At 45.4% G+C, this 23,645-nt stretch overlaps 1 protein-coding gene across 3 annotated transcripts in view; it reads right to left on the bottom strand.

Annotated features, from left to right (window-relative positions):
• tcf4 (transcription factor 4) overlaps positions 1–23,645 on the bottom strand; it is a gene marked incomplete at its 5' end in the record, with an annotated part of 300,703 nt that overhangs the window by 38,596 nt on the left and 238,462 nt on the right. For all 3 annotated transcript variants that reach the window (XM_080510102.1, XM_080510103.1, XM_080510104.1), the window contains 4 exons: positions 4,591–4,800; positions 5,246–5,325; positions 13,096–13,174; positions 13,307–13,377. In XM_080510102.1, the coding sequence (XP_080366228.1) occupies positions 4,591–4,800; positions 5,246–5,325; positions 13,096–13,174; positions 13,307–13,377 (440 nt within the window). The remainder of the gene's footprint in view (positions 1–4,590; positions 4,801–5,245; positions 5,326–13,095; positions 13,175–13,306; positions 13,378–23,645) is intronic.

A 23,645-nucleotide genomic window follows, 5' to 3' on the forward strand; every position in this document is an offset into this window, starting at 1 on the left:
GGCTCTAGCTTCTTGTGTGTCAGACCCCACAAGGTGGATGCAACAAGTATTCACACATGTATTTTGTTCTATATCAGACTGGAACCAATTTGTAGACACAATGAATTCTTAAGCCTCTCATCCCAACGTAAACTGTCACTACGACGCCCGAACCCTGCAACATCATCGGGAAACTACATTACCTCCTGAAAGAAAGTGTTTTGTTTCAACAGTTTTGGTGACCGCCAGTGCTTTGTTGTGGCTTTGAGGCCCCACAGTGAGGAAAACCAGAGGTCACACACACACACACAGGCATTATTGTGGGGTCCTACGATTTCCTAAGAGATTCTTTTAACCTACAGAAGTGACTTGTGTGTTTCATTCAGTGATTCTAAGTTCAGCTCCAAAGCTTGATGTGAGCGCTGGTCGATGCAGATCAGACTCAGAATGCAGCTGGGACCCAACAGAGAGTAGAAAACACACACACACACACACACACACAGGTGTTCTTCATTTAGACAACAACACTTCAAAGTAAACAGTTTAACAAAGACCAGAGATGGAGGGATGAAAATCGTCCTGGCCCACGGTAGTGAGAACACACAGCCTTCATCAAAGCCACATCATCGTCACTTCTCTCGAACGCACGGAGCTCATAGCCAATCACAGCACTGGGAGCTTCACATGTGATCCCACTCTGCTTCTGGCTAAAAATGTTGATGACAGTGGAGCAGGGAGCAGAAAGAACCCCGGCGAGTACAAACCGTGTAACAGGACCCGTCTTTACATTGTTCAGGTGAAGAATCTTGTCATGAGTTGTGTCTCATGTCATAACAGGACTTGATCAATGACTGTTAGAAGATGGACGTTTGAAGGAAACTATCAAACAAAGACTGATCTCGCAGTACCAAAACATCCTAAAAAGACTTTACTTGAGCTACTGCATACTGGATATTTTTAGTCTGTATTAAATTATACAGAATGTCTCCTAGTTCACAACAGTGTGCATTAAAAACAGTATCGCTGCTGCTCCCAGGTCATTTCTAAGAATCAAAATCATTGTGTCGTTGTCAGTGAGTAAGGTAATGTGACAAGCGGAGTTGGTTCCTCTGGGCGCTGATGAGGAGCTACAGTAGCCACATGCTCGCCACCCTCACCATACCGTACTGCTAATGCAAAACCAAAACACACACACTGCTGTCTCTTTCAGGCCACGTGTACACCTCCCCTACTCTTTAAAAAAAGCGGATATTTCCCCCTCTACATTTACAAAGAAACCCTGAATGTACAAGGACCGGCCAGACCTGTAGGGGGCAGTGTAATGAGCAGCACGAAGCCATGATAACCAATCAGGGGCTGTCTACACGAGAACGCAGGTTCATGTAAACACACCGTTTTTGGCCAATCATCTACACAAGGTGGCATTTTAAAATCAAGAAAACTCTTTTTTTTAACACGGGTACCAGAGTGGGGCAATCCTAAAACGCCCCGGATGCTCGGATGTGAGGCATGGACGGCCAAAACCATCATCTGTGGGGAAAACATGACATAATCACCGCTCCTCTCGCCCCACGGCGATACATGATGTCACCTAATAACCACAATAATGCCAAACTACCAGCTTCAGGTGGCGCTGCAGAAGCTACTGACACTAGCCGGAGGAGGAGCATAGACCTACATAACTAGAACTCTCGGAGCAGCAGTCTACTTCTAAATTTCTACGTGCTCTTCTTCTGGGTTTTTCATGTGTTTGGTTTGTCACAGCGCACCTAAAGGCCTAGCATGGGTACTACATGCCCTGAAGCCTCGTGTTGAGCCGTGTTCATAGTGATGGGTTGATGGAATTTTTTGGGGGGAACCTCGGGCAGAAACAAGATCGTTTCGGCTCGTGTGGACGAGGCTTCAGAGTCTTTAGATATAAACGGAGACACAGAGTTTTTGTGAAAACTGTGGCCCGAGTTTTCAGGAATCATCGTTTGTGGTGACTCGTACCTGTGTATATGTATAAACGCAATAAACGCAGAGAAATATCACAGTTTTGTAAAAACCCAGGGACGTGTAAACATTGCCTCAGGCTCTGTCCACTTTGTGTGTGTGTGTGTGTGTGTGTGTGTGTGTGTGTGTGTGTGTGTGTGTGTGTGTGTGTGTGTGTGTGTGTGTGTGTGTGTGTGTGTGTGTGTGTGAGAGTGAGACCGCTCCTTCTTCATGGAGCAGATAGATAATCCACCTCTCTGCCACAAACCTATTTTCAATGACTCTGTTACGTAGCAGTGTCATTTCCTGTTTCCCGTCGGACTCAGCAGAAGCATCACTGGAGATCGATGCTAAGCTAAGGCTGCTAAACATGTTGCACGTGTGCTTCTTGGTGATTGCTTGGCAACATGTTGATGGTGGCAGTTTCCTCAGTGATTTCCTAAATGACTACGATACATTGTGTACACATCAGCCTTGCGTTGCGTATTGTCCAAATGCGGCTCATGTCAAAATGTCCATCGTCATATGTTTTCTGTTAATATTTTCGTCGTCCACTCTTCCATAAAGGCCAAAGTGCTGGGACGTTCATTCCTTACACTAAACACTTGTTCAATGCTTCATTTGCCTCTTTTCAACACATCACCTTTAAAGCAGAAGTGAAACTCTGTGGCTGAAAAGCAGGTGGATGGAAACACTCAGAACGTGACTCTCGCAGAGCGCAGGTAGAAAACGGACACAGTCCAGGCTTTCAGAAGGTAAACAGGCTGAGCCTGACTGAACATGTTCAAGGCATCTGGATGTGTTTATTCTGCATGCTCTATTTCATAACGCTCTGCCTCCTACATCTCCTTATGTCACACAGCTGCTTGCTTCTTTGTGTTTATTGTTTCAAGTTGATAAAAAAGCCTAAAGTCTTAAATATGGAAAACATTATGGTGGTCTCACTTCATGTTACCAGTGGAAGGCTCCTCTCCTTGCGCTTTCTCAGCTGCGGGAGGTTCACAGTTCAGTCCATATTTGTGCTGTTGCATTTTCCAACTGATTGTCCTATTTACAAATCTGGTTAAAGTCAGCCGACCCAAAAAAAAGAAGTTGATTTAGTTGTTTCTTTGTTTAGTGGAGAAAGGGAACATGGATCATCTGGCCAGTTTAAATCAGCAGCTGTTAATGTTTTTACCTTTTAAAAATGTGTGATTAGTCATGGGTGCTTTTCCCGTGTCTTCTGCCCGGTTTTCCTCTTGGTGAAGTTTCAAACTTTTAAATATCTCTGTGAAGAGCTCAAACAGTCGGCTTTGCCTGCAGTGTTTCAAGTGAAAAGGGAATGTTTTTGTTTCAAAAAAGTTTCGTGGTTAAAAGACAATGGCAATAACACAATGTAGTTTTCATGTTGGGCCACCAGTGGGTGCTGCTGTTTGTTTTAGTACTGGAAGCACACACACATCCAGCAAGAGAACAATAACCTCTAAACATTAACACTGGGAGAACACGATATTCTAGTGGACAGACCACCAAGTTGGGTTATTATTAGTGATTGTCATAATACAATTACCAAGTTGGTTTATTATTAGTGATTGTCATAATAAAATTACCAAGTTGGACTATGGTGACCATCAAAATAAAACTATCAAGTTGGACTGTTATTATGGTGACTGTCAAATTAAAAGTACTAAGTTGATGTGTTATTATGGTGACTGTCAAATTAATAGTACTAAGTTGAAGTGTGACTGTCAAAATATAACTACCAAGTGCCAGGAGATTATGGAGTGGGAGTGTTTCCACCAGAGGAAACACTGTTCTGATTGGCTCCACCGAGCATGTGCAGTTCCTACCAGCATGGTGACCATGCCTGGAGTTTTTTTTTCAGAGAGAAGATAAAAGTCAACGATAACTTGGATGGTGATGATAATACGCCACGCTAACACTAATATTGAGAGTAAAACAGTCCGACGCATTCAAACCTCAACACTGCCCCCATGGCGACTGCTGGTACTGCAATGGTTGGTCCCTATCCGCCAGCTTTCAGGAGACGCAACTGGAGCACAAACAAGAGGCTCAGTGGGAATCTGTGGTATGAGTTGGTGCCGTGAATTTGTGGAAGTCACTGAAAGAAGTGGGCCGGCTGCTCATGTTAGTACACTTACATACTTAAAAGCTTTAAACTAACGACACGACTTTATCCTCAGTTTCTCATGACTGATGTGCATAAAGGAGGAATTCCAGCTGCTGTTTCGATGCTTGCCGTGTTTAGCTCAGTACACCTCTGTGTTGTTGACATTATACTGCAGAATATATTTCATAGGGACTTCCCTGCCTCTGTAATGTCTTTTAGTCCCATGTGAAGTTCCAGTGAGGGAGCAGAGTGAGGCAGACATGAGTGAAAACCTTCCTGTGGAACAGAGAGCCGCTCCTCAAGAGAGAGAATTGCCTCAAGATCAAGCAGATGAGATCAGGAATCCTTTTCTGTCCTCTTAGTTCCACTACTATTAGTCCCTAATCCCCCAGATCCTGCCAACTGTTCTTGTTGCCCCCCCCACCCCCCCCCCCCCCCCCCCCAGCTCTCTGGTGCCCCCTAGTGGAGGCCCAGCCAACGTTTTGAGAAGCATCAGCAGAGCAACAGAAGAAAGGCAGGGTTCTTACCATGAGGGAGTGTCTGTTGGACGATAGCAGTCCCGTTCCGTACCCACTACCCAGAGCTCCCATGGCGCCGTTGTGCGTGTGCGCCGCCCCGATGAGGCTGTGCATCTCGCCGTGACTGCTGCTCATACCCGTCGACGGTCCCACCGCGTGGCTCCGCAGCACGTGGATGGCATCGTCCAAACGCTCCAGACGGTCCTCGATACGACTTTGCTGCAGAGAGACAAGGGACCCGATCAGCGTTCCGGCCAACACATTGTTAGCATTAGTGCAAATACGAGTGAAAGCGCAAAGCTGCTCTGGCCAAAATGTCCGGTGATTTCATGAGAACCTCCAAACACTGCTGCTCTCTTCAGATAATTAACTTCATTCAACCTGAAAGTTCTGGATTCTTAACGATTGAGTGTGAGGGGTCACTTTTCTATTTCAGCGATGAATTGCTGAAAAGGAAAAAAAACTAAACTGTCTATCTATAAAGTAATTTCTTTAAATATTAAAAAAAAAATATGCACAAGCGACATAAACATTGTAAAAATTACACAACATGAACCACACAAACCAAAGAAAGTGAAGCAAGACAGTGTTTAATTTTCTCAACCTCTGGTTAATTGGAGGTATGAAATCACCAAACTGACCAACCAGCGTTCTGTGGGCCTACCAGAGAGTGGAGCGGAGCCTCGTAGTTCGGCGATGACGCTCCCTGCCCGCCATTCCTCGACCAGACGGCTGAACTGGGAGCTGGCAAAGGACAGGAGGAGAGTGATCGTCAGGAGGAAAGATCATCAGAAGAGATCGTCAGAAGATAGATCGTCAGGAGCAGAGAGATTGTCAGAAGAGAGATCGTCAGGAGAAAAGAGACCGTCAGAAGAGAGATCATCAGGAGGAGAGAGATCGTCAGAAGAGAGATCATCAGGAGGAGAGAGATCGTCAGAAGAGAGATCGTCAGTAGAAAAGAGACCGTCAGGAGATGGCGAGAAGGGAACGAGAAAAGGACAGAACAGGATGAACGACATCAAACAACTCAGATACAAGGAGGTGATAAAGATGAGACATCAAGTTTTTCTGCTTTTGTTCTGCTGATTCTGACGTGGCTTTGTGTGCTCGCCTTCTGTGGAGGAAGCAGTGCATGCTGGGACGTGACCCTGCAGAACCATGTTTCTGTGTGGATTAGAGCCAGAAGCTCCTCTGCTTTCATTCTCTGAAGAAAGACGCTGCTCGGTGCGTGGTGCCAAACGCCAGACAAAACGTCTTTGACACACGAGGAGACTCTCATCGCGGCCACTCGTGGCGCTCGGACGAGGAAGAGCAGACAAAAACACAAATGGACTCGTATCTCGCAGCACAGGTGCTAATGTTGGCTGCTTTGTCTTTGAAAAGGTAGAAGTGGTTGATTAGCATGAGCTCTCAGCAGGATAAACACGCTTTGTGTCGTTGTGAATCTACAGGTCTTATTAGCTGGTGCGCTGCGGAGAGACGGTGACTCGTGTGAATTTACATGAATATGATCTTCAGAGAGGTGGAGGTGTGTGGCGCCTTTCAACAGGCTTCAGAGGAGGAACAAGAGGGGAGACGATGAATAGCAGCGGGCCGAGCAGCTCAAGCGGCAGCGACATGCTAACATGCTAAACTTACCAGCAGTTTGTTTTAGTTCCTGGTATTTCACAGTTTTACATTCTCAGAATTATATTTGTCTGATTTCATTTGATTCAAAGTCAAAGATGAGAGGCTTCACAGAGCTTGTTGCTTTCCTGTTGTTAGCCGAACGGTTTGCGTACGATAGACTTTATACTGCGTAAACCGCGGACGACTGTGTGCATCACTTTGCTCTCATGTAGTGGAAGTAGATGAAAACTGCACATGAAGCTCAGAGCGCTGCAGGAGTTGTGATTTCAGATTTTCCAAAGATTCTTTATTTACATTAAAGCCTTTTGTCAACATGGGCAACATCGATTTCTACATTTTACCTTTCAATGATAAAAGCATACATTACATCTGTAAATGGTCACGCCAGTAAAAATAGATCAAATAGATTTTTTAAACACATAATCTTAATAACTACTTTAATTCAGATTGTCTAATTACCCTCCACCAGATTCATGATTTTAAACATGAATATGTTTTCCCTCCTTTAGCTCCAGTGGATATAAAACGATAAAACGATTATATAAAACTATCATGTGAAATGAAGTCTGAAAGCAGCAATTTCATAAATTTTTACATGAAAAAAAAAACAGCAGTTGGAAATTTCCGCTGACGTTTGTTTGACGAACAAGATGCTAACTTCATAATAACCAAGTGCATCAGCTGATCACAGTTGTATCAGATGCTAAAATTAAGAATAGTTTAAACTTTGGAAGCACTTTATCTCACACAAAAATCATGACAACCATCAGACTGCATATAAAGACTTCATTGTTTATTTCCCTGGAATCTGTAGGAATAAACTAGAAAAACATCGATGCCACTTTTTTTCTGAAGTTCGAATACGAGAACTAACCTTTGGCTATGTGCTGACTGAGTACCGATACCAGTGCATATTAAATGCCATTGAGCCTGATTCATACTTCATACGCAAACCATGTATGATGCCAATGTGTTACCCTGAAACTCGACGCTACGTCACCTCCACCATGAGGGTTTCAGTCACACTTTAATCATGTTTAGCATGTAGCATCGCTGGCGTGTGAGTCTGAAACTCTTTAGCATGTAACATGTAGCATTTGTGGTGTGTGAGTCTGAAACTCTTTAGCATGTAGCATCACTGGTGTGAGTCTGAAACTCTTTAGCATGTAGCATCACTGGTCTGTGAGTCTGAAACTCTTTAGCATGTAGCATCACTGGTCTGTGAGTCTGAAACTCTTTAGCATGTAGCATCACTGGCGCGTGAGTCTGAAACTCTTTAGCATGTAGCATGTAGCATTTGTGGTGTGTGAGTCTGAAACTCTTTAGCATGTATCATTGCTGGTGTGTGAGTCTGAAACTCTTTTGCATGTAGCATCACTGGTCTGTGAGTCTGAAACTCTTTAGCATGTAGCATCACTGGCGCGTGAGTCTGAAACTCTTTAGCATGTAGCATGTAGCATTTGTGGTGTGTGAGTCTGAAACTCTTTAGCATGTAGCATCACTGGTCTGTGAGTCTGAAACTCTTTAGCATGTAGCATCACTGGTGTATGAGTCTGAAACTCTTTAGCATGTAGCATCACTGGCATGTGAGTCTGAAACTCTTTAGCATGTAGCATCATTGGTGTGAGTCTGAAACTCTTTAGCATGTAGCATCACTGGTGTGAGTCTGAAACTCTTTAGCATGTAGCATCACTGGTGTGAGTCTGAAACTCTTTAGCATGTAGCATCATTGGTGTGAGTCTGAAACTCTTTAGCATGTAGCATCACTGGTGTGAGTCTGAAACTGTTTAGCATGTAGCATCACTGGTGTGAGTCTGAAACTCTTTAGCATGTAGCATCACTGGTGTGAGTCTGAAACTATTTAGCATGTATCATTGCTGGTGTGTGAGTCTGAAACTCTTTAGCATGTAGCATCACTGGTCTGTGAGTCTGAAACTCTTTAGCATGTAGCATCACTGGCGTGTGAGTCTGAAACTCTTTAGCATGTAGCATCACTGGTGTATGAGTCTGAAACTCTTTAGCATGTAGCATCACTGGCATGTGAGTCTGAAACTCTTTAGCATGTAGCATCATTGGTGTGAGTCTGAAACTCTTTAGCATGTAGCATCACTGGTGTGAGTCTGAAACTCTTTTGCATGTAGCATCACTGGTCTGTGAGTCTGAAACTCTTTAGCATGTAGAATCACTGGCGTGTGAGTCTGAAACTCTTTAGCATGTAGCATCACTGGTGTATGAGTCTGAAACTCTTTAGCATGTAGCATCACTGGCATGTGAGTCTGAAACTCTTTAGCATGTAGCATCATTGGTGTGAGTCTGAAACTCTTTAGCATGTAGCATCACTGGTGTGAGTCTGAAACTCTTTTGCATGTAGCATCACTGGTCTGTGAGTCTGAAACTCTTTAGCATGTAGCATCACTGGTCTGTGAGTCTGAAACTCTTTAGCATGTAGCATCACTGGCGTGTGAGTCTGAAACTCTTTAGCATGTAGCATCACTGGTGTATGAGTCTGAAACTCTTTAGCATGTAGCATCACTGGCATGTGAGTCTGAAACTCTTTAGCATGTAGCATCATTGGTGTGAGTCTGAAACTATTTAGCATGTAGCATCACTGGTGTGAGTCTGAAACTCTTTAGCATGTAGCATCACTGGTGTGAGTCTGAAACTCTTTAGCATGTAGCATCACTGGTGTGAGTCTGAAATTCTTTAGCATGTAGCATCACTGGTGTGAGTCTGAAACTCTTTAGCATGTAGCATCACTGGTGTGAGTCTGAAACTCTTTAGCATGTAGCATCATTGGTGTGAGTCTGAAACTCTTTAGCATGTAGCATCACTGGTGTGAGTCTGAAACTCTTTAGCATGTAGCATCACTGGTGTGAGTCTGAAACTCTTTAGCATGTAGCATCACTGGTGTGAGTCTGAAACTCTTTAGCATGTAGCATCACTGGTGTGAGTCTGAAACTATTTAGCATGTATCATTGCTGGTGTGTGAGTCTGAAACTCTTTAGCATGTAGCATCACTGGTGTGAGTCTGAAACTCTTTAGCATGTAGCATCACTGGTGTGAGTCTGAAACTCTTTAGCATGTAGCATCACTGGTGTATGAGTCTGAAACTCTTTAGCATGTAGCATCACTGGTCTGTGAGTCTGAAACTCTTTAGCATGTAGCATCACTGGCGTGTGAGTCTGAAACTCTTTAGCATGTAGCATCACTGGTGTGAGTCTGAAACTATTTAGCATGTAGCATGTAGCATTTGTGGTGTGTGAGTCTGAAACTCTTTAGCATGTATCATTGCTGGTGTGTGAGTCTGAAACTCTTTAGCATGTAGCATCACTGGTCTGTGAGTCTGAAACTCTTTAGCATGTAGCATCACTGGTGTATGAGTCTGAAACTATTTAGCATGTATCATTGCTGGTGTGTGAGTCTGAAACTCTTTAGCATGTAGCATCACTGGTGTGAGTCTGAAACTCTTTAGCATGTAGCATCACTGGTGTGAGTCTGAAACTCTTTAGCATGTAGCATCACTGGTGTATGAGTCTGAAACTCTTTAGCATGTAGCATCACTGGTCTGTGAGTCTGAAACTCTTTAGCATGTAGCATCACTGGTGTGTGAGTCTGAAACTCTTTAGCATGTAGCATCACTGGTCTGTGAGTCTGAAACTCTTTAGCATGTAGCATCACTGGCGTGTGAGTCTGAAACTCTTCAGCATGTAGCATCACTGGTGTATGAGTCTGAAACTCTTTAGCATGTAGCATCACTGGCATGTGAGTCTGAAACTCTTTAGCATGTAGCATCATTGGTGTGAGTCTGAAACTCTTTAGCATGTAGCATCACTGGTGTGAGTCTGAAACTCTTTTGCATGTAACATCACTGGTCTGTGAGTCTGAAACTCTTTAGCATGTAGCATCACTGGTCTGTGAGTCTGAAACTCTTTAGCATGTAGCATCACTGGCGTGTGAGTCTGAAACTCTTTAGCATGTAGCATCACTGGTGTATGAGTCTGAAACTCTTTAGCATGTAGCATCACTGGCATGTGAGTCTGAAACTCTTTAGCATGTAGCATCATTGGTGTGAGTCTGAAACTCTTTAGCATGTAGCATCACTGGTGTGAGTCTGAAACTCTTTAGCATGTAGCATCACTGGTGTGAGTCTGAAACTCTTTAGCATGTAGCATCACTGGTGTGAGTCTGAAATTCTTTAGCATGTAGCATCACTGGTGTGAGTCTGAAACTCTTTAGCATGTAGCATCACTGGTGTGAGTCTGAAACTCTTTAGCATGTAGCATCATTGGTGTGAGTCTGAAACTCTTTAGCATGTAGCATCACTGGTGTGAGTCTGAAACTTTTTAGCATGTAGCATCACTGGTGTGAGTCTGAAACTCTTTAGCATGTAGCATCACTGGTGTGAGTCTGAAACTATTTAGCATGTATCATTGCTGGTGTGTGAGTCTGAAACTCTTTAGCATGTAGCATCACTGGTGTGAGTCTGAAACTCTTTAGCATGTAGCATCACTGGTGTGAGTCTGAAACTCTTTAGCATGTAGCATCACTGGTGTGAGTCTGAAACTCTTTAGCATGTATCATTGCTGGTGTGTGAGTCTGAAACTCTTTAGCATGTAGCATCACTGGTGTGAGTCTGAAACTCTTTAGCATGTAGCATCACTGATGTGTGAGTCTGAAACTCTTTAGCTTGAACATCACTGGTGTGTGACTCTGAAACTCTTTAGCATGTAGCATGGAGCATCGCTGGTGTGTGAGTCTGAAACTCTTTAGCATGTAGCATGGAGCACAGCTCTAAGTTTCGTGTTGAGCAGTTAAACTACTTAGCAACATTGGGCTAATGCTGCTGGTCCAAATGTCTCTGGCTATTAAGTTAAACTTAAACACACTTAAACACAATTTACAGTCGGTCTTACTTTAGTTGTTGTCATTAATATTAAAGAATCTCTCTTGACCTGATGATAGAGGAAGTCATGTGATACTCATCGGGTCTTATGGGGGATTTCTTACAAGTTCTCCGTGTGGTATTAGATCTGACAGCCGACGGTGTTGTCGATGTCGGTGCATCGCTTCAAAACAGTCACTTCTCATGCAGTTCTTAAAGTTCCAGACTGAAAATCCCGGAAAGTAACTGGAGTTGAGAGTCGATGACGACGTCTGTGAGCTGCAACCTGTCGAGGCAGGTCACATCCACATTCCTCCCCCCTCCCTCCCTCTCTTTCTCTCTCCCTCCCTTTTATTATCCCTTGTTTCCTCTCTCTCTCTCCCTCCCTGTCTCTCTCCCTCCGTCTCTCTCCCTGTCTCTCTCCTCCTCCCTCACCCCTTCTCACCCCCCGCCCCCCCCCCCCCCCCCCCCCGCTGATCTCTTCCTTGTAACTCTGATCTCGTCTCATTAGCACATGTTTCTCTTTTCCATTGTCTTCCCATTTTCTCTCTCCTCTCCTTTATTCATATTACATGCTCATTTCCATATGCTAATTAATGAATAATCACCTGGGTACATTCATGTGCAAATACAAATATATGTATTAAACGACAGGGCAAATTATTCTGAGTCCAATGCTGTAAAACATCCTCACAGAATTAGCCGCAGATATCAATTTGCATGTAGTTTACTCTAATAGGCTTCATTTGTAATTTGTAAAAAGTGGAGTAACTCTGACACAATGATAAACACCAATTATGGTTTAGCAGGCAATATCCTAGGCAGCTATAATGAGGAGGAGGAGGAGGAGGAGGAAGAGGGGAGGGGGGCCGCTAGGTTTGTGAGCGATTTGTCGAAGTGGTGCTCGTGATTAAAGCTATCAGTCACGAGGCGCGGCGCAGAAATATCAAACGGTGTGTGTAGCAGCGACAATTAGAGACAAATTCGACACAACTATTATTAGGAAAAGTCATTTTTCACGTTAAGGAGCGGCTGGAGTTTACAGCATTAACAGGAGGAGAAGTTGGGGGGGGGGGGGGGGCGCAGAGCACCCAGACTGCAATTATTCACCTGTTTTGGGGGCATTGTTAAACACTTTCAATAAAAACAACAATTCCTTTCACATTTGTAAGATAATAATTTGTCTTAGATTGAACGGTGTGGATTTCTTCCTCCCAGAGCTGCAGACAGCTGAGAATACTATCCCGTCATTAAAAAAGCTCCAAAGACGTCGAAAGACAAACAAGTTGAAAAGTTTTCTTTAAATGTACAGAATTTGCATGTCCAGTTAGGTCATTTCAAACAGATTTACTCCACTAAAGTTTGAGTAAAGCTGTTCATGTTCACGCTGAATAACTTCATCCAAGTGTGGTCATTTTAAAGAGGCCAAGTCAAGTCATGAGTCTCTGGAAACACGTTTATACTTCTGGATATTTCCAGCAAATCAAAATCATCTGAGCTCCAGTTGACCTGATCTGATAAAAGTTTGTTTTCCAAACTGCTAGACGTCATTTAAGTGACAGAGCTTTTAAATCCAGGTGGGATCAGAGACGGTGGAACAAGCTCATTTGACTGGAATCCGAAATCGCGCTCCAACCAAACATCTCACATGTTTACAAGAACAAATGTTAAGAGTGCTGAACCATCAAAGGCTGTCATTGAAGGTGAACTTCAACTCTTCAGTCCAGTGTCAAGTCATCGGAAAATCAAGTCTGGAAAATTCAAGTCATTGGAAAGTCGAAAGTCTTGAATAAAAACTTAAATTCATGGGACAGTAAAACAAGTCCCTTTAGACACGCTCCTTTACAAGTGTCAAGAAAACCACATCAAGTCGCAGGTCACTGTGACGCTCCATGTCATGTCCAAAGAGTTCAAAGGTCAAACTGTGAGTCCCTCAGTTCAGCTCCTTGTTCCTGTGAACTCTGACGTCACGTCGGCTCTGCCATTTTCAAGCGCTCTGTTACCTGTGAGGGAGGGCGGGGAGCCCACCGGGGTGGACGGGTTGGACGAGAAGCTGTTGTTTGTGTGATCTGGAGAATAGATCTGAAGAAAAAACAAACACAAAGGAATATTCAGGGTCAAAGGTCACGAAAGAACAAGACATACATTTTCAAAGGATCTGAAATGAATGGGTAGACAGAGATGATAAAGTGTGTGTGTGTGTGCTGCACTTACCGAAGCGAGTGCTTTCCCTAAGGCGTCTCCTGTCTGAGAGCTGCTGGCTGCTCCGCTCTGTGATCGGTTAGCTGTGACACACACACACACACACACACACACACACACACACACACACACACACACACACACACACACACACACACACACACACACACACACACACGGGGCGGGGGGAAAGAGGGGTGTATTGTGGTAAATAAGGATGCTGTTAACTACATATTCAATTATTCATTCGACCCGTTTTACACTTAAACTGGCTGAACGTGTTCATTAGCAGAGGAAATTAGACCTTTGCTGGGAAAGAGGAGCCTGTCGCCTGATTTCCTAAAGATCAGTCTCTCTTTCATAATTCCATCGCTCTTCAATCTTTAACCGATCGTTACTGTGGCGTTGCTTCAGCTCCATGGTTTCAACTTGAATGACGCTGCTGGTGAAGTAGAAATAAAAGCTTCCTGGTCAGAAAGAGGATTTTGGAGATTCAGGAGAGATTTTCAGAAAAGTCCTGCAAGAAAGAGACGTGTTCACACAGTTTTGATGATTGGTCAGGAGAGAGGAGGAGAGAATCCAATCCGATGCTTGCATGTCGGCAGAGCCACAAGGAGATTTCATGTCTTTTCTTCACGCTGGTTTTGGGACAATGAAAGGTTTATTGGGTATAGAATTGAAGATATGGTCGGTCTTCCTCACCAAGGGCATGAATGAAGGTTTCCCCAGGCTGACTTTTGAAGAATTGAGAAGAACCATGACAAAAGTTCAGGTTTTGTCCTTTCTGGATGTTTGATGGGGGCAGATACAAAGAACCATCGACAAAAGTGACTCATGAACCAGAAATACAAAGTCATTGACAAAACATTTTGTGAAATTTCTATAAAAAGTAAGTGGAAAAACGTGAACTTTGTTAATCAACATCATTTGTACCAATGAGAAGACAGGAATGGGAAAAGCCCAGACGATGTCTTCAGGACTGTCGGCTAATCACATCCAACCTTAAACAAATCTGTCCTCACAGATTCCCAGAAAACAACTTGAGGAAAGTAGAACACAAGTCTGTCTAGGTTTTCTCAAAAGTGTTTCTGGTTCTCAGCGAGAATCCAGACGTGAGGCGCAGCCGAGGCGTTACGTTCCGATCTCTCGTCAGTGGAAAGATGCATTTGGGCTCATTCCTGGGATTCGTTGGGTGTCACTGAGTGAAGGTTCATTTCATGTGTTTTGCCCCTCGATTGATTGAAGTGATTAGTGAGGATCTGGTGGTTTGACCGTCACTGCTGGTGGAGAAGGAAGGATCCCTCATGCCTGTTCAAAGCAGCAAAACATCTCCGGTCCAGCTGGCCGTCCTCACCATTGGGTTAGAGCAGTGGTTCCCAACCTTTTTCGACCAGTGTACCCCTTGAGCTGGTTTCCATGTGAAAAGTACCCCCTCTCTCGTGTGTGATTATTCGCCTTAATGTGTACTTATATTTAACCCTTTGTCTTTCTATCCAACTGCTCATTTAAATAAAACAATTATTGTGAGTGTAAAAACATACCTTTTAATGAGACACTTGCGCTTGCTTGTCTTTCATAAGTCTTTCATAATTCCTTTTTTCACTGGGCTCCCCTGTGCCTGCGTCCGAGGCGACGGTAGCAGTAGCGGTAGCTGGACGTTTACTCCTGCCTAGCCATGCATCCATGTTTACAGTCGGTATGCAGCTACAGTTAGCTAGCTTCGCGAATCATGCGCGCCCGCAGCAAGAACGTGAACCTTTTTTTTTTTTTTTTTTTTAAAGCGCGCCACTTTATAGTCTTTTCATATTATGTGCATTGTAGTGTTACAATCACTGTGGACGAACTGCTACTCATGGAAAATAAACGTATGGCCTTACTAAAATTCATGATATAATACAATATAATAGAGCATAATTTTTTTTTTTGTGTGTGTGGATACTGTAGGGTAATTTATCATCTTTCTGCGTACCCCCTGCAATACCCTCGCGTACCCCTAGGGGTCCGTGTACCCCCGGTTGGGAATCACTGGGTTAGAGAACATCCTCAGAAGAGTCAGGAAGAGTTTGTACCCTTAACTCTAAGACAGTCGGGCTGACGAAGTAGCTCTGGTAGTAAATATACATCAACATATTTGTTGATCAGAACCACTGAAGAGGAAACCCTCAGACCAGCTAAATGTAAATCTCATTCAAGAGAATGACAGTTTGTTCACGTGTCTGATCTTCTTCCATAAATCACACCTGAGATAACCAAGGCTTTTGCTTTGGTCACCCAGGCGCTGGATCTCCAGAGGAGCCACCAGGTTTTGGTGTCTGTAGTTTATTGATCAGTTCAGCTCCTGAGTGTAATCAGAATACGTCCTGAAGATATCCAGAAGCAACTTTTAAAAGTGACTTCTCATTGCTGACAAACATCTAAATCAGAGCGGCTAGTTTTGGTTCCAGCAGGAGAAAAAGGTCCAATAGATCTGATGACCACAAACCTTTTCTCTCATTATGACTTATGTTACAAACAACAAACACAATCTGTCTTCCATCAACAGGCGACAGTCACAAACACACTTTATGAACAGTGTCCTCTGTGTGTGTGTGTGTGTGTGTGTGTGTGTGTGTGTGTGTGTGTGTGTGTGTGTGTGTGTGTGTGTGTGTGTGTGTGTGTGTGTGTGTGTGTGTGTGTGTGTGTGTGTGTGTGCGTGTGTGTGTGTACGCGTGTGTGCGAGAGAGGTGTTTGGGGGTGGGGGGGATCTTTAAAAACCCCAAAGTATTTTTCGCACACTTAAAGAGAACTTGAGGCCAGAGAGAAGGGAAGTGACCTCTCTCACACACGCACACGCACACACATGGAAAGAATAGAAATAAAAGGACACATCCTTTCAAAGCAAATTAATCCATTACTGAGATTGGTGGCATCGAACTTCATAAAGCTCTGCTGAGAGGAGAGAGAGAGAGATAGCGAGAGAGAGAGAGAGAGAGAGAGAGAGAGAGAGATAGCGAGATAGCGAGAGAGAGAGAGAGAGAGAGAGAGAGAGAGAGAGAGAGAGCTGAAGATGGAGCAGCATATGTTTTGGGGTTAAAGCCTCGTGTCTCTCATGCCACATCACTGGCCTAGTAAACCATCCGAGGGATTACAGCAACACACACACACACACACACACACGCACACACACACACACACACACACACACACACACACACACACACACACACACACACACACACACACACACACACACACACACACACACACACACACACACACACACACACACACACACACACACACACACACTCACTTGATGCATAATTTAGAACATATGCAGGAGAAAATCTTTTTCATAAACGAGAGCCTTTAGCCATGGAGGACGAGAGCGTTCAGAGGATCAAACTAATTCTGATGCTCTTGCTTCTTTTTCTGTCCTTCACTCCTCTTTTTTAGTGTTGGTTTAAAGTACACCAGTACATTCTTTGCCAGGCCAAGTGATCGCATCGTTTCTGTTCCCATCAGGAATCACATGTGGTGTGTTTGGGTCCCTGTTGATGCGTTGATGCAGCGGTTACAAATCCAGGCTCAACAATCCTCGAAAAAAAGTCAAAGAAAAACATAAAAAGACAAATTCTACAACAAACTGGTGTTTTTTTAGGGGGGGGGGCTTTGCTGTTGGAGCCTCTGGAGGGTCGTTTTTGAAATGTTTGACAGCCACATGCAAAATGTTGGAGGAAAGCTGCCCACTGATTTAATGTAGAGCCTGGCGGTGCCATCTGCTGATGTGTGACTTCACTCTGGTGTTTGACCAACCTGAGACTGGAGACAGAGCCACGGCCGATCAGAGGCACATAGTCTGGAGACCAGAGCGACAATCAAACCATTCTGATCATTTCCAGCATCAAGACAGGACCGACGGGACCATTCAGCCAGGATAAAATAATCCCCTCACCACCAGCTTCATGACCAACCAATCAACAGCTGAGCTTTGTGACAAATCAAAGCGTTCAACACGGTTGTTTCCTCTGCCGATGACTTCTCTCCATTATTTCTGACTGGCGTGAAAGAGTCTTAACCGCACCGTCGCTAAATCCCAGCTCAGGCAGGAAGAAACTCAGAAAGCACGTGTGTTAGTGTGTGTGCACACAAACTCCATGTTTAAACTAGGATGTCATGTTTTTTATTAGCTTCATTTTGTGTTTACACTCATCTGCTCTGGCTTGTGTGTGTGTGCACACGCACTTGTTTGCGTGTATGTGTGTGTGTGTGCGCGCGCACTTGTGTGCGTGTGTGAGTGATATCAATGTGGAATGTCAAAGATGTTTCTTTCTTAAAAACTTGCAATCTGTTTCTTATTGCCGTTCCAAGGGACTCAAACAAGGGGTCCATATGCTCTGTGTGTGTGTGTGTGTGTGTGTGTGTGTGTGTGTGTGTGTGTGTGTGTGTGTGTGTGTGTGTGTGTGTGTGTGTGTGTGTGTGTGTGTGTGTGTGTGTGTGTGTGTGTGTTGAATCATTCACCAAGCCAACACTTTGTCATGAAAGTTTTTGTTGAGGTTTTTTTTTAATGTAAAAACTGTTATAACAATGATTTAGTGAGGTGGGAAACAGATAATATTAATATTCAACACATTATTTCAATTAATCTCAGCAAAAACAATGAAAACAACATTTCATTGTTATTTTCATTGTTTTTGCTAAGATTAAAACCCCTGGTTTAGTTAAAATGGGGCATTTTTTCTATGAAAAATGAAAGCAACATTTCACAGAAGAAATGCCTTGACTACACGCTCCCAAGGGTCGTGACCTTCAACACTTGAAGCCATTTGGACCCGTTTCCCACTGAACGGAAAATCTGGAGCCACAAAACATAAAAATGAAGAGACACTGCAGATATTGACTTTAACCTCTATGCTACGGAACAATACTAAAATATCTAAAATAAAATGAATAATCAAAAGCGCGTCTTTAAAATAACCATCCATCCATCCATCCATTTTCTGCCACTTATCCGGGGCCGGGTCGCGGAGGCAGCAGTCTGAGCAGAGTTGCCCAGACTTCCCTCACCCAGACTCTTCCTCCAGCTCTTCCAGTGGCACCCCAAGGCGTTCCCAGGCCATAGAGAGACATAGTCCCTCCAGCATGTCCTGGGTCTGCCCCGAGGCCTCCTACCGGAGGGACATGCCCGGAACACCTCCCTAGGGAGGCGTCCGGGGGGGCATCCGAAATAGATGCCCGAGCCACCTCAGCTGGCTCCTCTGGATGTGGAGGAGCAGCGGCTCTACTCCGAGCTCCTCCCTGGTGACTGAGCTCCTCACCCTATCTCTAAGGGTGACTGAGCTCCTCCCCCTATCTCTAAGGGTGACTGAGCTCCTCCCCCTATCTCTAAGGGTGACTGAGCTCCTCACCCCATCTCTAAGGGTGACTGAGCTCCTCACCCCATCTCTAAGGGTGACTGAGCTCCTCACCCTATCTCTAAGGGTGACTGAGCTCCTCACCCCATCTCTAAGGGTGACTGAGCTCCTCACCCTATCTCTAAGGGTGACTGAGCTCCTCCCTCTATCTCTAAGGGTGACTGAGCTCCTCCCCCTATCTCTAAGGGTGACTGAGCTCCTCACCCTATCTCTAAGGGTGACGCCCAGCCACCCTATGGAGGAAGCTCATTTCAGCCGCTTGTATCCGGGATCTGGTTCTTTCGGTCATGACCCATAGTTCATGACCATAGGTGAGGGTAGGAACGAAGATCGACTGGTAAATCGAGTGCTTCGCTTTTTGGCTCAGCTCCTTCTTCACCACGACGGACCGATACAACTGCATAACTGCAGACGCTGCACCGATCCGCCTGTCGATCTCACACTCCATCTTTCCCCCACTCGTGAACAAGACCCCAAGATACTTGAACTCCTCCACCTGGGACAAGGGTACTCCACCGACCTGGAGGGGGCAAGACACCTTTTTCCGGTTAAGAACCATGGCCTCGGATTTAGAGGTGCTGATTCTCATCCCAGCTGCTTCAGCTGGCCCACGTGGGCGTTGAAGTCCCCCAGGAGAACAATGGAGTCCCCAGTAGGAGCACTATCCAGCACCCCTCCCAGGGACTCCAAGAAGGTTGGGTACTCTGAGCTGCTGTTCGGTGCATAGGCCGAGACAACAGTCAGAGACCTGTCCTCTACTAGAAGACGTAGGGACGCAACCCTCTCGTTCACCGGGGTGAACTCCAACACATGGCGGCTGAGCTGCGGGGCAATAAGCAAGCCCACGCCAGCCCGCCGCCTTACACCGCGGGCAACTCTAGAGAAGTGGAGTATCCAGCCCCTGTGGAGGAGCTGGGTTCCAGAGTCCAAGCTGTGAGTGGAGGCGAGCCCGACTATATCTAGATGGTATCTCTCAACCTCCCTCACAAGCTCGGGCTCCTTCCCCCCCAGCGAGGTCACATTCCATGTCCCGAAAACCAGATTCTGTGTCCGGGGATCGGGTCGTCGAGGCCCCTGCCGTCAACTGCCACCCAATCCACAATGCACCCGACCCCTACAGTAGCCTCTGTGGGTGGTGGGCACACAGGAGGACAAGGAGGAGAGGCCCGCATCGTCCCTTCGGGCTGAGCCCAGCCGGGTCAAGAGCCTGGCCACCAGGCGCTCGCAGACGAGTCTCAACCCCGGGCCTGGCTCCAGGGTGAGGCCCCGGCTGCGCCAAACAGGGGGACGTCACTTCTCTCCTCTGGTGTATGTTCATAGGGGTGTTTTAAAATAACTTAACAGATCTAAATCAATCAATGCACCGATTAGGACTTGAACTCGTGAGGAGGGGACAGAAGGCGGGGACTCCTTTCTGACCCAGAAAGTCTGTCCACCTGGAATTGACCAGCACCCTCTCCGTGTTACGAGTCGTCCGTCTGCCACCGCCACAAAATTATTAATTTGGTGGAAGTTCAGGGTTTTTAGAACCATGAGTGTGAGCGGTGTGGCTTCAGTGTCATTCAGTTGTTGTGTTGACCTGATTATTTAACGTTAACTGAATAACTACCACTGTCTGTGGCAGTGAGATGAAGGAGTGAAGGACCATTGTCTGTGGTAGTGAGGTGAAGGAGTGAAGGACCATTGTCTGTGGTAGTGAGGTGAAGGAGTGAAGGACCATTGTCTGTGACAGTGAGGTGAAGGAGTGAAGGACCACTGTTTGTGGCAGTGAGGTGAAAGAGTGAAGGACCACTGTGGTGAAGTGAAGGGGTGAAGAACCATTGTCTGAGGCAGTGAGGTGAAAGAGTGGAGGACCACTGTCCGAGGCAGTGAGGTGAAGGAGTGAAGGACCACTGACTGAGGCAGTGAGGTGAAGGAGTGAAGGACCACTGTGGTGAAGTGAAGGGGTGAAGGACCACTGTCTGAGGCAGTGAGGTGAAAGAGTGTAGGACCATTGCCTGAGGCAGTGAAGTGAAGGGGTGAAGGGCCACTGTCTGAGGCAGTGAGGTGAAAGAGTGTAGGACCATTGCCTGAGGCAGTGAGGTGAAGGAGTGAAGGACCACTGTGGTGAAGTGAAGGGGTGAAGAACCACTGTCTGAGGCAGTGAGGTGAAAGAGTGTAGGACCACTGTCTGAGGCAGTGAGGGGAAAGAGTGTAGGACCACTGTCTGAGGCAGTGAGGTGAAGGAGTGAAGGACCACTGTCTGAGGCAGTGAGGTGAAGGAGTGAAGGAGCACTGTCTGAGGCAGTGAGGTGAAAGAGTGTAGGACCACTGTCTGAGGCAGTGAGGTGAAAGAGTGTAGGACCACTGTCTGAGGCAGTGAGGTGAAAGAGTGAAGGACCACTGTCTGAGGCAGTGAGGTGAAAGAGTGTAGGACCACTGTCTGAGGCAGTGAGGTGAAGGAGTGAAGGACCACTGTCTGAGGCAGTGAGGTGAAAGAGTGTAGGACCACTGTCTGAGGCAGTGAGGTGAAAGAGTGAAGGACCACTGCCTGAGGCAGTGAGGTGAAAGAGTGAAGGACCACTGTCTGAGGCAGTGAGGTGAAAGAGTGAAGGACCACTGTCTGAGGCAGTGAGGTGAAAGAGTGAAGGACCACTGTCTGAGGCAGTGAGGTGAAAGAGTGAAGGACCACTGTCTGAGGCAGTGAGGTGAAAGAGTGAAGGACCACTGTCTGAGGCAGTGAGGTGAAGGAGTGAAGGACCACTGTCTGAGGCAGTGAGGTGAAAGAGTGAAGGACCACTGTCTGAGGCAGTGAGGTGAAAGAGTGAAGGACCACTGTCTGAGGCAGTGAGGTGAAAGAGTGAAGGACCACTGTCTGAGGCAGTGAGGTGAAAGAGTGAAGGACCACTGTCTGAGGCAGTGAGGTGAAAGAGTGAAGGACCACTGCCTGAGGCAGTGAGGTGAAAGAGTGAAGGACCACTGTCTGAGGCAGTGAGGTGAAAGAGTGAAGGACCACTGTCTGAGGCAGTGAGGTGAAAGAGTGAAGGACCACTGTCTGAGGCAGTGAGGTGAAGGAGTGAAGGACCACTGTCTGAGGCAGTGAGGTGAAAGAGTGAAGGACCTTCGTCACCATATGTCTTTTTAAAATAATCTGACTATTTGTAGTCCGACACTCATTTATATCTATTTTAATAAGACTTTTCTGTTAACATTGACTAGTGATCAGAAGAATTCACAATGAAAGATCAATATGAAGCAAGTTATTTCAATAAATAGATTTGACGCAGCTATACAAGAACAGACAGTCAAATGTCATTGATCTTCTGCCTGATTGTTCAAATGATGTGTTAAAAACATTTTGAGGTGTTACGTTTCGTTATTTTGTCAAAACTTTTGGAATCTAACAGAATTTCCAGGATTCATCCAAAACACTTGACATCAGTGAGAGCATGCACATCATCACTGGACAATCTGAGGAAACCACAAGGAGAATAAATCAGAGCAGTCATGTACAGTTCATTCACAGCAGAGCTTTTACATTCTCGTGTCAAGTCAAATTTCAAAAAGTCTTTTCTGTCTCTTTAATGTACTGACAAAGTCAAAGTAAAAGTCTGTTGAATTGACAAAAGTTTTGAGTTGAGCGTCTGAGGTCAGAATCACACCCAGTAACTCCACAGTTCAATTCCCCGGGACCAGTTCAAATCACATCGGCACCGGAAACTGCTCCGAGCAACAGGCTAACAAGCTAGCAGAATCGTTTTCATGCTTTAGCATCGGCGCATGCAGCCTGAGTGACCTGGCAGCGAACGCGGATCTGCTTGTAGACATGGAAATATCCTTTTCGTCATGAAACTAAAGGAAACCAGAGCTCAGGTTTCCATGAGCATTAGTTGTCATTGCGGGGAGCATTAATAGATCATCATGACAGTCTGTCCCACCGCCACAGAGACCAGATCCTCTGGGAACATCGACCTGCACCACCACGCCCAGTGATGCTTCTTATGCACCAGACAGAGGCCAACTGAAAACACTGAATGCAAGAGAAGCTTTGCTCTTCTTGTGCAGATTGTTAAGGCCCCACATACTTCCATAAGAACAAGAAGAAAAGTTCAGTGGTGACATCAGCCGGCTCCAGTTCATACTCAGAGAAGAAGCTGTTGATCTGGCAGGCCACACACCCTCACAACAGACCACGCCCCCTCGCAACAGACCACGCCCCCTCACAGCAGTCACACGTCTGTGAAGCAGCATTTTAACTTTTCAGCTGCTCAGCTTATTTCTCACAAATGTTTTCAGAAATCCATTTCTTTGAACTGTTTCAGTATTAAAAGAAAAAGTTTGTGTCCGAGCCGCCATGTTGGTCTGGTTTTAACCGCAGGAGCTGACAGCCTTGAGTGGTGGGTTCAGGGGCATCACGTAAGTTCACCCTCTGATATGTTAATGAGCTGCAGGGCTCATACAGTAGCAAGGCTACATGCTAAACACGATGAAGATATGACTGATAGTCATCAGTGAGCTGGAACACATATGCGCAGCACACGGCAGTGCCACATTTCTTCAGAATATGGAGCTGGATGAAGAACTTGACGTCATTTTCGTAACTTTCTTCTTGTTCTTGTGGAGTCTGAATAGGTCTTTAGTGTCTACCACATGGTCAGTGAGCTGATAGACAACACTTCATGTCAGAGTGGAGCGAACAACAAACAGCCATGATCCCAAAGTATGAAAGCAGTGCAGGAACCAGAAACAAAATCCCTACATCAGCAAGTATCTTATATATAGTATTGTGCTTACATTTCTAATCTTTGTACTTTTGTACATAAAATTACCATTTTTGTGCAAGCATGGGATGTACAATAGTATTATGCTAACAGTAGCAACAGCAAGATGTTAAGTGTGTAATTAATGGCTGAAGACGCACCGCTGAAAGTGAAATAATGTGGAAAGTGCCACACACCAATACAATACTCAGTATTTTT

The sequence above is a fragment of the Blennius ocellaris genome (genome assembly GCF_963422515.1).
Source record: "Blennius ocellaris genome assembly, chromosome: 15".
Taxonomy (NCBI): Eukaryota; Metazoa; Chordata; class Actinopteri; order Blenniiformes; family Blenniidae; genus Blennius; species Blennius ocellaris.